This window comes from Dipodomys ordii, unplaced genomic scaffold (assembly GCF_000151885.1).
Source record: "Dipodomys ordii isolate 6190 unplaced genomic scaffold, Dord_2.0 Scaffold50, whole genome shotgun sequence".
Taxonomy (NCBI): domain Eukaryota; kingdom Metazoa; phylum Chordata; class Mammalia; order Rodentia; family Heteromyidae; genus Dipodomys; species Dipodomys ordii.
Window position 1 is genome coordinate 6,758,576 of NW_012267266.1, and position 12,976 is coordinate 6,771,551.

General features: G+C 37.8%; 1 protein-coding gene across 1 annotated transcript in view; it reads right to left on the reverse strand.

The window, feature by feature from the left end:
- Positions 1-2,258: 2,258 nt before the first annotated feature.
- Positions 2,259-12,976, reverse strand: part of Camk4 (calcium/calmodulin-dependent protein kinase IV) — a 157,753-nt gene continuing 147,035 nt past the window's right edge. The window contains 3 exon segments of the mRNA XM_013020316.1: positions 2,259-2,906; positions 4,671-4,823; positions 9,370-9,496. Coding sequence (XP_012875770.1) covers positions 2,451-2,906; positions 4,671-4,823; positions 9,370-9,496 — 736 coding nt within the window. The 3' untranslated portion in view covers positions 2,259-2,450.

Sequence of the window (12,976 nt, forward strand, 5' to 3'; positions counted from 1 at the left end):
TATGCATGTGAGGCAAGCACTCTGCCACTGAGCCAACCTCCCAGCACCTAAGTAAGTAAATTCTAAAATGTGTACTGGCTCTGGCCTTTGCAGGGCCATTTCTGTTGTCCACGGGGCCAATCAATCAGTCCGCTCAGGTTGGAATGTTAACACATCTGCACTTGGAACAGTATTAGGTGAGCTGGTAGTGGTGATGTATTCTTACCTCCTAATGAATTGGCGTCTTCTAACAATACCCCTTTCTCTCTCTTCTTTGCTCTTCTTATGTATGAGACACTTACCATGTATACCTTTTAAATCTCATTGGAAAAATTATACCAGAAAACTTTTCTTCTTCTTAAATGGAAAGCTTAATGCTTAATGAAGTTATTCTTTTCCTTTCCCCTGCCCTTTGATGCCAGTCTTGGGGCTTGACCTCAGGGCCTGTAGTCTATCCCTGAGCTTTTGTGCTCAAGGACAGCATGCTACCACTTGAGTCACAGCTCCACTTCTGTCTTTTGGGTGTTAATGTGAGATAAGCATCTCATGGACTTTTCTACCCAGGCTGTATTCGAACTGTGATTCTCAGATCTCCGCCTCCTAAGTAGTTAGGATTATAGTTGTGAACCAGTGGTGCCTAGTGAAATTATTCTTTAAGGCTGAAAAGTAAGTATTAATCCCTTTACATATAACACTCAAAGTGAGAAGTCCAAAAAAGTTAAAAGAAGGTAAAAGGGAGAAAAGGGCACACACTAGTAATTAATAAAGAAAAATAAAACCAAAATAGTTACCTGAGGTTAGGTGATTTACTTCATCAGGATCTTTTTCTTGGTATCAGAAAACTACCAAATCTCTATGGATTATAAGAAGCCTTACCTTTTCTCTTCAAAAGACAGGCAGAATGTGTACTGAGATCCGGTAGCCTCCAGAAGGCAGAGATTTAGCTTTACTTTCCAACAACAATGTTAGGAGGAACCTGAATAATTTAAAATTTACTATCTAGGAAGATTATTTGCTTATCACCTTTATTGTCTCCATTTTGGACTTGGAAAATAATCCTTTAAAATTAAGAAAACACACCAAAGTAATGATCACCAAAATATGATCATTATTCTTGATAAAATATTCATTTTGACTCAGCTAGAAATTTGAGATATTTGAAATTCATAAAATTGTGATGAGGGAAGTTTTTCCATGAAAGTCAAAGAAAGAAGAGGGAAAATAGTACAATGAAATCTGTTCTAGCATCTTGTGAATCTTATTTGAAATGAGTATTTTCTTTAGTTTTGTTATTGTTTATTGTTAAGGTAAAATTTTTACATTGCGCTAAAGTTTCTGCCATGGAAAATTTCAGAACTTTGCAAAGTGTGGGAAATTTCAATTCAAATCTGAGAAAAAAACCTGTACTTTTTATATTTAAGTTCATAAACCCAGGTAACTATCATTTGAAAGGGGAGGTAACTATTGTGTACCATGTATAATGAATTATGTGAAATGCAATGTGCTGTCCTCATTCTTTCCAAAGATTTTTTGGCACCAATCTGTGGAATTGATATTTCTAAATATTTGAAACTTGTTAGTTACACAGTTTTACCCATAAAAAATTCTTATCCATAAGTTTGTATAAATTTATGAACACAATTGTATCTTTATATATCTAGGCCTCAGTTTTACCTTATTTGTTACTCTACATTTCTTTATCCTCACCTAAGCTCTATCCATCTGGAAGCCATCTTATTGGAAAGAGCAGGTGAAGGAAAAAGAAAACTCAAAATGAGTTAAAAAAATCCTTTCTCCAGGATTGTAAAATGGCAGCTTTTATAATAGAACATTTTGCCTATTATTACATAGCATATGTGAAAATAATGTAAAAATACTTGGTCCAAAGGAGCTTTAGGAGTTATGGATCCTTGCCTCTTATAAGAATGCTTCAATTTCTTACCATTGCAAAGGGAAATTTTTGTACATACTGTACAAGCATCCCCTATAATAAGATCCTTTAAAACAGTTGAACTCATGAATGATGAAAAGTAAGTGTGGGGAAAGTCACAAAAACCTGCCTTACAGCTGGTAATAATACCTGTGCAGTCATTCACAGGAATTACTACTGCTTTTGTAGAAAGCCAACGGATATGAAACAGATAGATTTTTCAAGGAAAAATCAATTTGCTACTGTTCCCTTCAAATATGTGTCACCGGTGCTGAAAATGTGTTTCTAAGTGTTGTGTTTACTTGCAACATCAATTAATTCATCAGTATAAGGTATCCGTTACATGCCATAGAAAACACTAATACTTTTATAAAGCAGTCACATGCATTTTAGTTAGGATTACCAACTGGTATCTATGATTTTTTTTTGCACCTCAAAAACAGAATCACTACAGTGCATGTCATGCTTCCACACCTTCCTTGCTGAAGGACAAAGTAAATAAAATGCCAAGGTTTGGCCTCTAGATCTGAAGGAGGCCAGCTTAATACTCTGGCAGGATCTCATCTGGCTGTGGCACTCCGAGTTCCACGTCAGGGTCTTCCTGATCTTCGTCGAAGGTTTCGGTCATAGTCTTCGGTTCCTCCTCTTCTGAGTCGACCTCTGTTTCTGGCTCGTTCTCTGTTTCTGTGTCATATTCTGTTCCGGGGTCAGCCATCTTTATCCCATCTTCCCATGTTTTGGGTACCATGCTGGAGGCAGCAACAGCATCTATATCCTTCTTTATGGACTGCACCTTCTGGTGCTCTGCCTCTTCACCTTCAGCTGCCTTTGGGGCTCCATCTTTTTGAGGGGCTCCATCTTGAGGAGGAGTGTTGATGTCCTTGTCATCTTGATTTGGAGATGTTTCTTGGCTTACCTTTTGGCTCTCCTGGATACTGCTATGGCTGCTACTGGCACTTCCCAACCTGGAAGAGGCCACTACGGCTTTCACTGCAGCCTAATTGGGGGGGAAAAAAAAATCCAACTCAAGAGTTCAATCCTTAACTTGTTCATATGGCTTGTGTCTGTGAGGTTCATGTCTTGGGAAGGAACTTGTTTGGAGAATCAGCAATCATAATATTTTAATCTCAAAACCATCTGGACATCTCAAATCACAAAATGTGTTTCCCCATGGATGACTAGTCTAAAATTTTAGACTATTTCCCCAAGTATTTGTTTTATGGAACACTGGTTCTATGATGTTAGTTGGTATTATGGGGACAGAAGAGTTCCATAGTTAAGTTAGTTAGCTTATGAAATCCTGGCTTAAGTCAATGTTACTCTGTCTAAGGTATTTCAAATTTATTTGATTATAGATCCCTTCAGAGTTATTTATATTAGCCTGTGAAAAATAACTGAGTAAAAGCTTAATTCTGACTCTTAGTTATTCTCTGGGATACTCTGTTTTTATTGCTAGACTAAATATCACTATATCACAGAAATGTGTGGAATCTCTATTTCATATATAATCTACAAAACAGATATACTTCGTTAACTATTTTCTTTCTTTTTTGGCAGTAGTGGGACCTGAACTCTGGGCCTGGGTGCTATCCCTCAGCTCTTCAGCTCAAGGCTAGTGCTCTACCACTTAAGCCACAGCACCACTTCTGGCTTTTTCTGCTTATGTGGTGCTAAGGAATTGAACCCAGGCCTCATGCATGCAAGGCAAGCATTCTACCACTAAGCCACCTTCCCAGACCCTGTTAAATATTTTCTGTGTTACTTAACTTGAATGTTTGCCAAGTATAGAAATTACTTATAAAATACAGATTCCAAGATTGTCAATTTTCACTCATTCAAAAATAAAGCATATTTCTGGGTAAATGTTAAGTTTTCTGATCAATGCCTTAGTTAGATGAGCACCAGCAATCATCCATTTGGTAAATAAATTTCAACAAACAACATTATTATTGTTACTAACAGAGAGAGAACTCATGAGAGAAAAGCAGTGGTTCTATGTCAGCACTGTTGGGATTTCAAACTAGGATTTTTTCCCCTAGTGCCAAGAGAAATGAATACTAGTACTAAAGGAACAACAACAAACCCTCTTATAGTTTGTTTGTTTCCATTTCCTGGAGTTCCTTTGGATGAATAATAGAAAAAAAAGAAACAGGGCTGGGAAGGTGGCTCAGTGGTACAGTGCTTGCATGCATGAGACCCTGGGTTCGGTTCCTCAGCACCACATAAGCAGAAAAAAGCTGGAAGTGGCACTGTGGCTCACGTGGTAGAGTGCTAACCTTGAGCTGAAGAGCTGAGGGACAGCGCCCAGGCCCAGAGTTCAGGCCTCATGACTGACAAAAAAAAAAGAAGAAGAAAGAAAAGAAACAAAACAAACCATGTTATTTTACCTTCAGCTTGGATGAATATTATTTTATTTTATATTTTCAATAAATATAATTTTATATGATCAGATATACATAGGCATTGTGCCTTGTGTTCCTTCCTAAGAGTATCCTCCTTTGGTTTCATTGTGTGTGAATGCCTAAAGAAAACTCTTCTTTTTAAGAACCAAAATAATTCCTTTCATTAATTAACTGTACAAAACAATAGGCTTATAAATGACGTTTTCATAACTGTATACAATAAAGTATCCCATAGTCCATGTTTAGGACATCATTCCTGAATTGATAATTATTAATGGATTGATTAACCAGTGACAATTTTTGCAAATAAATATGTCTTGAAATGAAAAAAAGAAACAAAACAAACCATGTTGTTTTACCTTCAGCTTGCGCCGAGCATTGAATTCTTGGAGCTTCTTTTGAGCAGTATCCATGTGTACAAAGTTGGCTGCTTTACCTGTGACCCATGGATGCTGGAGGGCTTGAAATGTATTCAACCGTTTCTTAGGATCCAAAACAATTAATTTTTTGACCTGATAATAGAAAGAAAGATAGACTTAGGGAACCTTTGATTGTGACCTAGACTTGCCCTCAGCTTATGAACTTCTAGGTCATGTTCTTTTTTCCTACTAGTAGCACTAAGTATATACATATAGATATATATGTAATCTGTTTAAGTAAGTGTTTAATTCCTCAGGGGTCACCAGGAGTAGGACTGGCTTCAGGTAGCAGCAGTAGAGGGAGAGCAGGAAGATGGTGGCGTGAACTATGTCTGACCCTAAACTACCAGACTTCTGTCGAACAGAGGTTAAAGAAGCAGGCCTTGACTTTCCCTTAGAGAGAACACTCCTTGAAGGCAGAACCAACATCTAGATAATTCTAGATTGTGCTTTGCAATCACCTAGAATTCAGCTCTTAAACTATACCTCAAGGTAACAGTCACTCACGGACCATTGTTCTTTCTCTGAGGAATAAATGGGAAACAAATCCTTGTCCTTGTGGAATAATATCTTACCATTCTCTTGGGGCTTAGAGTTTTTTCTCTCTTTGAGGATATTTAAAGGAATAATCCCAGAACTAGAGTAAAAGACATTTTAACATCAAAGTAAAGAAGTCATTGGCTTGGGAGTATGATTTGCTTAAATGACTGAATCTAAACAAAGGTATCCCCTTCTGTAAGGATTACTTCTGCTTGTGTAGATGAACAGACAACAGATTTCTAGGAAGACCAACAAATGACATAATTTCCTGCTCTCAGCTACAGAGGGTGTGACCCAATTTGAAGGAGAGACTATTTGTAATCAAGGATGTACAAGCTCTGGTTAAATCTCTAATTTCTCTGTAAATACATTCTTTTTTTTTTTTTTACAGGCAAGGCTTTTATTGAGATACCTGCTTGAGCAAGACCAGAGACTAAGTTCCAAACAAGTCAGGTCACACCAATGGCCCTCTGAATCAATGAAACAAGAACAGCTAATATAGGAAGTGTTCCCACAAGGGTTTCCATCCAGGCCTTACATGCACATAAAGAATTCAGATTTGCAACGCATGGCTAGTCAGCATCTGAGCTTAGGTATATGTAAACAACCCCCTGGTCAGCTTTGGTTACTAGGGTAAAGCAAGTGTTCAGGAGACAGACAGTTTTCATGTAAATACATTCTTATATGTGTACAAAACATCACTAAAATCCATATTGGTAATCTTTGAATTTGAGACTGTCAGCTCCAATTCACAAATGAGAGATGGGCAGAAGCTCAAAGAATAGTTTCGCCCAGGTTCAGACAATTTATAATTGGAGTTTGAATTCAAACTCTGTTCTACACCATGCTAAAGCTCATCGTGTGGCTGCTGCAAATAATGTTGCAAGGTGAGCAACCTCTCTGGACTTCATTCTGATAAAGGGCTTTGGGTGACAATGGTTCATGTCAACTACTTAGGAGGCTGAGGATTGTGGTTTAAAGACAGTCAGAGCAGAAAACTCCTTGAGACACTTATCTCCAATTATCCACCAAAAAACTGAAAGTGAAGCTGTGGCTCAAGAGGTAGAGCACTAGCCTTGAGCACAAAAGCTCATGAACAGCACCCAGGACCCTAGTGAAAGCCCCAGGACTGGCATGTACACACACACACACACACACACACACACACACACACACACACACACACACACACCTTTTCTAACTCCAATAACCCAAGAAGTAAAAAAAAAAATGATGCAACAAGTTAAATAAGAAAAAAAATAGTGTCTGGTTCTCCTTTCACTTCTTTTCTGACACCTCTGCAAAGAAGCATGTATTTGGGCTGAAGCTTCTGGATTAGTAGGAAGAGACCTCTGGATCTTGTGTGAAGTGTGACTGAGAAAGGCACAAGAAGTTTTAGGGGGGTCACAGGGGATGGCAGTGGTGCAGGTGAGAGAAGACAGTGGGATTCAGACGGTGGCAGTGGTGGAGGGGAGGAGGGGGTAGGCTGGAGCATGCTCAGAAGTGTGGAGTGACATAGCCAGATATCACATGTATTCTCAGTCACATTGGAAAAACCATGGGCCTTGAGGGATCTGTTCCGTGGAAGCACACTGATGGAAAAGCAGAGATATTTGGAGGGAAAAGAGTCCTGGGGGTGTGAAAACCTGAGTGAATTCTCGTAATGTGTGGCCTTGGTCAGTCATTTCATCTAGCTGGTTTTATGCTCATCTTTAAAATGAGAGGAGGGCTAGATGACTCTTAAGATCTCTCTGATGATTCCAAAAAGTTAGCTTTTGTTTTTTTTTTCTATGTAGTTTTTCACTATAGGATTGGCAGTGAATTTTTAAAAATTTTATTGTTAAGATGTTGTACAGAGGGGTTACAGTTATATAAGTAAGGCAATGAGTACATTACTTGTCAATCATTGTTACCCCTTCCTTCCTTGTTGTTGCCCAGTATCCCTTCCCTCCCTACCTCCCACACTCCTATCCCCACCCCCTCTGCCACCTGAAGTTGCAAAGTTTGTTTCCAATATACTGTCCTGTGGGTATCCTTGTTGCAATGGGTCATCCTGTGTCCTTGTTTCAGCGTTTTGTTATTCCCCTTCCCCTCCCCAGATTAGACATATGTATATACAAGATGCAGGGTATCAAAATTGAGTGCAGTGACAATAGGGGATATGCCATAGGGGAAAGAACATACAAAGGAAACAGCAACAACAAAAAATAAAATCACATGGTACATTTAAAACAATAACAATAAAGACAGACTTCTTGTGTCCATATCTTGGGGTTCATTTCACTTAGCATCATCTTATATGGTCATTTGTACATGTTTTTGAGCTTTTCAACTCATCTGATAAGACAATCCTATATATATATACTAATGATTACAAATAAGGGAAACCATGGGACCTAAATTTCTTTGAGACTGGATAACTTCACTTAATATGATTTTTTCCAAGTCTTTCCATTTCCTAACAAATGGGGCAGTGTCATTCTTTCTGATAGAAGCATAAAATTCCATTGTATATAGGTTCTACATTTTCTTGATCCATTCATCTACTGAGGGGCATCTGGGTTGGTTCCATATCCTAGCTATGGTGAATAATGCTTCGATAAACATAGTTGTGCTGGTAGCTTTAGTATGGCCTTGTTTGTGATCATTAGGGTAAATGCCCAGAAGTGGGAAAGGCTGAGAGAGGATAAAGGTGAATTTTTTTTTAACAGCTGTATTCCACTTTATTCTTTCCTAGAAGTGGCAGTGCATGTTGTCCTTGAAGGCCATTTTTAAGGATAAGTGAATTTTGGCCCCTTGTGACTGCTGGGCAGGTGACATGGCTTATGGGGGTGAGGTCCCAGGACTTTTGGATTCCTGCCACACCTCTCTTCCTTTCAGGAAGGGACTCCAGGACGGAGATGGTAAAAGCTCTACTTTAATCCTGAAGACTGAAAGGAAACCTAATTTTATAATATTCTTGGTCTGCCCTTTTTTTTTTTTTTGCCATACAACAAAGCTGTTTAAGAATACAGTACAGGGCTGGGAAGGTGGCTCAGTGGTAGAGCGCATGCCTTGCATGCCAGAGGCCCTGGATTCGATTCCTCAGCACCACATAAGCAAAAAGAAAAAGGCCGGAAGTGGAGCTGTGGCTCCAGTGGTAGAGCGCTAGCCTTGAGCTGAAGAGCTGACAAAAAAAAAAAAAAAAGAATACAGTACATCTTGATTAATGTCACCCCTTTCAACACTGTCATTCACCCCTTGGAGCCCAACCTTTCCCTCACTCTTCTTAATTTTTTGTTGTTGTTGTTGTTGTTGGTCATGGGTTTGAACTCTGGGTGCTTCAGCTCAAGGCAAGAGCGCTCTACCACTTGAGCCACAGTGACAGGTCCAGTTTTCTGGTGGTTAATTGGAGATAAGAGTCTCACGGACTCTCCTGCCCTGTCTGGCTTTGAACCATGATCCTCAGATCTTAGACTCCTGAATAGTAGAATTACAGGCATGAGCCACTGGTCCCTGGCACTGTTCTTAAGTTTTTAGGATAGGCATTGACAATTTAAGTTACATATACACTTCCTGTCTTCTTTTTTAGAAGCACATTGTTTCTTGAGTACAGGTAAGCTTCACTATTAGTTTAAGTGAGAAGCAATACAACACAAAAAGAAAATGCATCAATACAGTGGAACTTTTTTGAGACAGGTTACATATGAGACATATGGGACTTGTGTTATTGTCAAGATAATTTAATAAGTTTGAGTGACGTTTCAAGAACTGAATGAAATTTACTTGAACTATGTCTAAATCAAGGCAAGTAATCAGACAAATTCTATATATAGGATGGTTAAATTGACTTGGTTTTTACTATTTTTTCCTAAGCAAGGCTCTATCTGTATTTATATCAAGAAGAGAAACTCATTAATATCACAATAAGTCTAAGTTGTAAGAATATAAATACTGATGAATAAAAATACATATTTTTCATTCTCAAGAAAAATGCAGTAATTTTTATTTAAAATATCTTAAAATTATAATGCAGGATTAATGATGGCATGCTTCTAAAAAGGCTTTCTCAATCATTAGATAAAATGAATTCTTTTCCTTGTGTTTTGGTCACGCTTACCAAGTCCTTGGCGTTTAGAGATACTTCATCCCACCACGGGGAGATAAAGTAATATTCACAATTCAGAATTCTCCGGAACATGAACTGATCACCTCTTTCATCATAAAATGGTTCAAATCCACAAAGTCTAGAGGGAAAACATAGAAGGAGGAAAGGATCTTTAAAGACTAAGTTTATGTAATTAAATTTCTGCAAAAATTCAAGAGTCCCTTTTGCACAATTTTCAGCCATGAAAGTGTCTCCTCAGCACCTGTATGCAATTGCATATTTGTTATAATTCACAACAGGTAGGGCCTAGACAAATTATATATCCAAGAAGTAAGACCACTGGATTTCTAAAGCAATAATAATAATAATAATAGTAATAATATAATGACATGAAAAACACCATTTACAATAGCTAACAATATAGGCATCACGTTAAGGGTCTTCCAGAGATATTTTTCATGAGTAGAAGTTAGAGTCTTTTTATGTTAGATGGGTGGAATAAAATTTGACTACTTTTATCACACAGTTGAAAAAAAATCAGCATCTAGTCTTTTCACACCTTGGGTTACTCTCAATTAAGGAAATATATAGTGGAAAAGATTATTACAAGGGGAAATCAGAACTTCTTAGGGACACCAATTCAGTAGACTTTGCTATGCACGTATATAACAACTTTTTTCTGATGGTTTTCCTCAGGCTCTGAGAGAGAAAAAAACACCCACAGTTGTATAACTGTGTGTTTCAAGCAGAAATAAACCCAATTGTGAAGATGTCTGAAGATCCAGAGACTATAAGCCAAATGCAATCAACCAGGGATGGTCAGATGCTGTTTCGTCTGTAGGCAAGCATGGTTTAGGTAGGAATATTAGATACATTTTACAAGTATGTGATTCGTATAGAATAAGGTAGAAGCAGTGGAATATCATTATACAATAAGAATGATCTAGCAACAGATCCTTGAAGTTCATTCTGTGGGAAACATGGCCTCTGAGATTTAGTGCAGAGTTGTGAGGTAGCTGTGGAAGATGGTACACAACTAAGCAAGATAATAAATTGTCCTGTGAGTTCTCCACTGCAGTCTCTTGAGGAGCAGAAACAACTCACCCCTTCATCTCTGCTTTCTGCCATCATCCCAAATACGACACTCATATGATTGGTCTCTTCTTTTACCAGCCAGCACCTTACTACAATTCACACATATTCTCCACTATTTGACCACTGCAGTCAGAGCAAACAATGCTGTTTGGAAACACTGGCAGGTGCTAAAAGACCTAGTAGAAGTTAGTTAACATCAGTCTTACAATATAAAACTCAATTGCAGAATGTGCTGATGTTTGTATGTTAACTTTGTCTTTAATGGGGTTTAAAAAAGCCAAGGAAATATGGGTCATTTCTTGTGAATGACTGACTTCTCAGTGGTTTGAGGATTTCACTGAGAATGCCTGTCTTTCGTATTCAAAGCTTTTAGTTGTATCTACCAATATGTCATCATTATTACATTGTCAGATGAAATGAACCCCATTAAATGGTGGGTTGTGAATTTTATTAGAAATGCAAGACTGGATATAAGATTGATTCTAAATGAGGTCATGTGGTTACAGGTATCAAGGCCATCTCTCCCAACCAACAAGTGATTGAAAAGACCAAAAGCCCTTCTTTTAGAGGCCAAGTATTGGTTATAAATATTGAAAAAAATCATAATATAGTAGCTCAGCAGATCCTAACTGGACAACTAAAGATTCTGTCTGCTACTGAAGAACCATAAAGAAAAAAATTAAAAAGGATAAGAGAAAGATGAAATAAGCAATCGTTATCTAAAGGATGACATAATTTTTAGAAGCAATGAACATCTTTAGTATAAATTTTGAAGAATTGTAATAAAATTGGCTGTGATTCACTTTATCTTACTGCAAAAAAGGATTAGAGTTCCAACTTAATATAAAATGGAACAGCATGGATTAAAATGTGCTATTTCCTTCTTGTTTGGATTTCAAATGGAACTAAGAAGCTTCGTCTATTGGCAAGAGATGGTCATAAAAGTCTTAACTCAGTGATCAGATGCATCCAACAGATGAACAGCCCAGATTTACCTCATCTTTAGACATGAAGCCCTCTTTTGTATATCATAAAGACATCTCTCTACCTTAACTTCCACTGTCCACTTAAGGTCAACATAGAAATAAATGGAAGAAGGCAGAGAACAGGAGCCAGGAACTTCTCTAGCATCTTAAAGAGAAAGAGGAGAAAAAAATGGGTTGCTTGTCTGGGATCAACCATTTAGAAATGTGTGGATGTTTCGAAATCACTACAGGCTAGAAGGGAACTGTGAAAAAAAGAAGTAAAAGTCCTTGTCAGGTACATGTTGCAAATGTTGCCTTTGAAGAGAATGCAGGGGGCGGGGTGGGCGTGGGGTGGACCAGTGATAATAAGTCAAAAGAGCTCTCCCAATTTTCTCCCCTCAGGCTGACTAGTTGGAGAGAATGAAAACTTCAAGTGTGTCCAAAAATGACTTTGCTTAGGGAATGTCTCATTGGGAGAGGGTTTATCTGGTTCCATCCAGGAAAAGCTACACCTTGGAAGGATGGGCTTTGGGGAAGAAGTTGGATTTAGATAAAATCATCAGAATGGGACCCATATCATAGGGTTAGTACCATTTTAAGAAGGAACCACAAAGCATGCTCTCTCTCTCTCATCTCATCTTGTGAAGACACAGTAAGAAGGCAGTGTCTCTGTGTCTCCTTTGAAACCCCAAATGGTGTGCAGGAACATTACTACCCTCACACTTCCAGCCTTCATACCTCAGAGAAAATCCTATCTGTTGCTTAAGCCACCCAGTTTATCTATAATTAGGTTATGGTAACTTGAATAAGACTAAAAATTTCTTTGGCACCCTCTAACATTTCCTCATAGATTTGAGTACTATGGGTTCCTCAAAGTAACTCTGCATTACCTTCTACATCACAAACCAATATGCTTGTTTGGGATTAAACTCTCAAAATCATTAACATCTTGTGCTTTAGTTTTTCTACAGTAATCTTCATTTCCAGACACTTCCATTTGTATTATGATTTCCCTCATCATTACCTGCAATTCCACCATCATTCTGGCAAATTTCCTGAAACTCTTTATGCTTTATTAGACAGTAGCTTGTTAATGTGTTTGGAGATACCAGATAGTGAAATATTTAGCTCATTTTCCCCCTCTGAGGATAAAAAGGGCCCTCAAAAACATAACAGGAAGAAAACAAAATTGAAAACCAAATGCATTTGAAATATTCTGAGAAGAAATGAGCCAGTTTGCAGTTGCTTTCTTAAAAGGACTAAGTCTATCCTAGAGAAAATGCAAACAAACAAAAGAAAAGCATGTAATAAGTTTGTACATTCATCATGGTCACTGACCATTGAATCGTTTCTCATATCTTACGTGTACTATACAGCAAAGTGGAAACAGTAAAGCCCTGTACAGAAGTGGTAGTCCCAAGAATATTACAGAATAATAAGCAATATTTGTCTTGAGAAAATTCTGTCACTAACTACATTAATCATGAATTAAAAAAAATCCCAGCCTGGCACTCATTCTTTTTCTTTTCTTTTTTAAAATGTTTTTTATTGTAAAAATA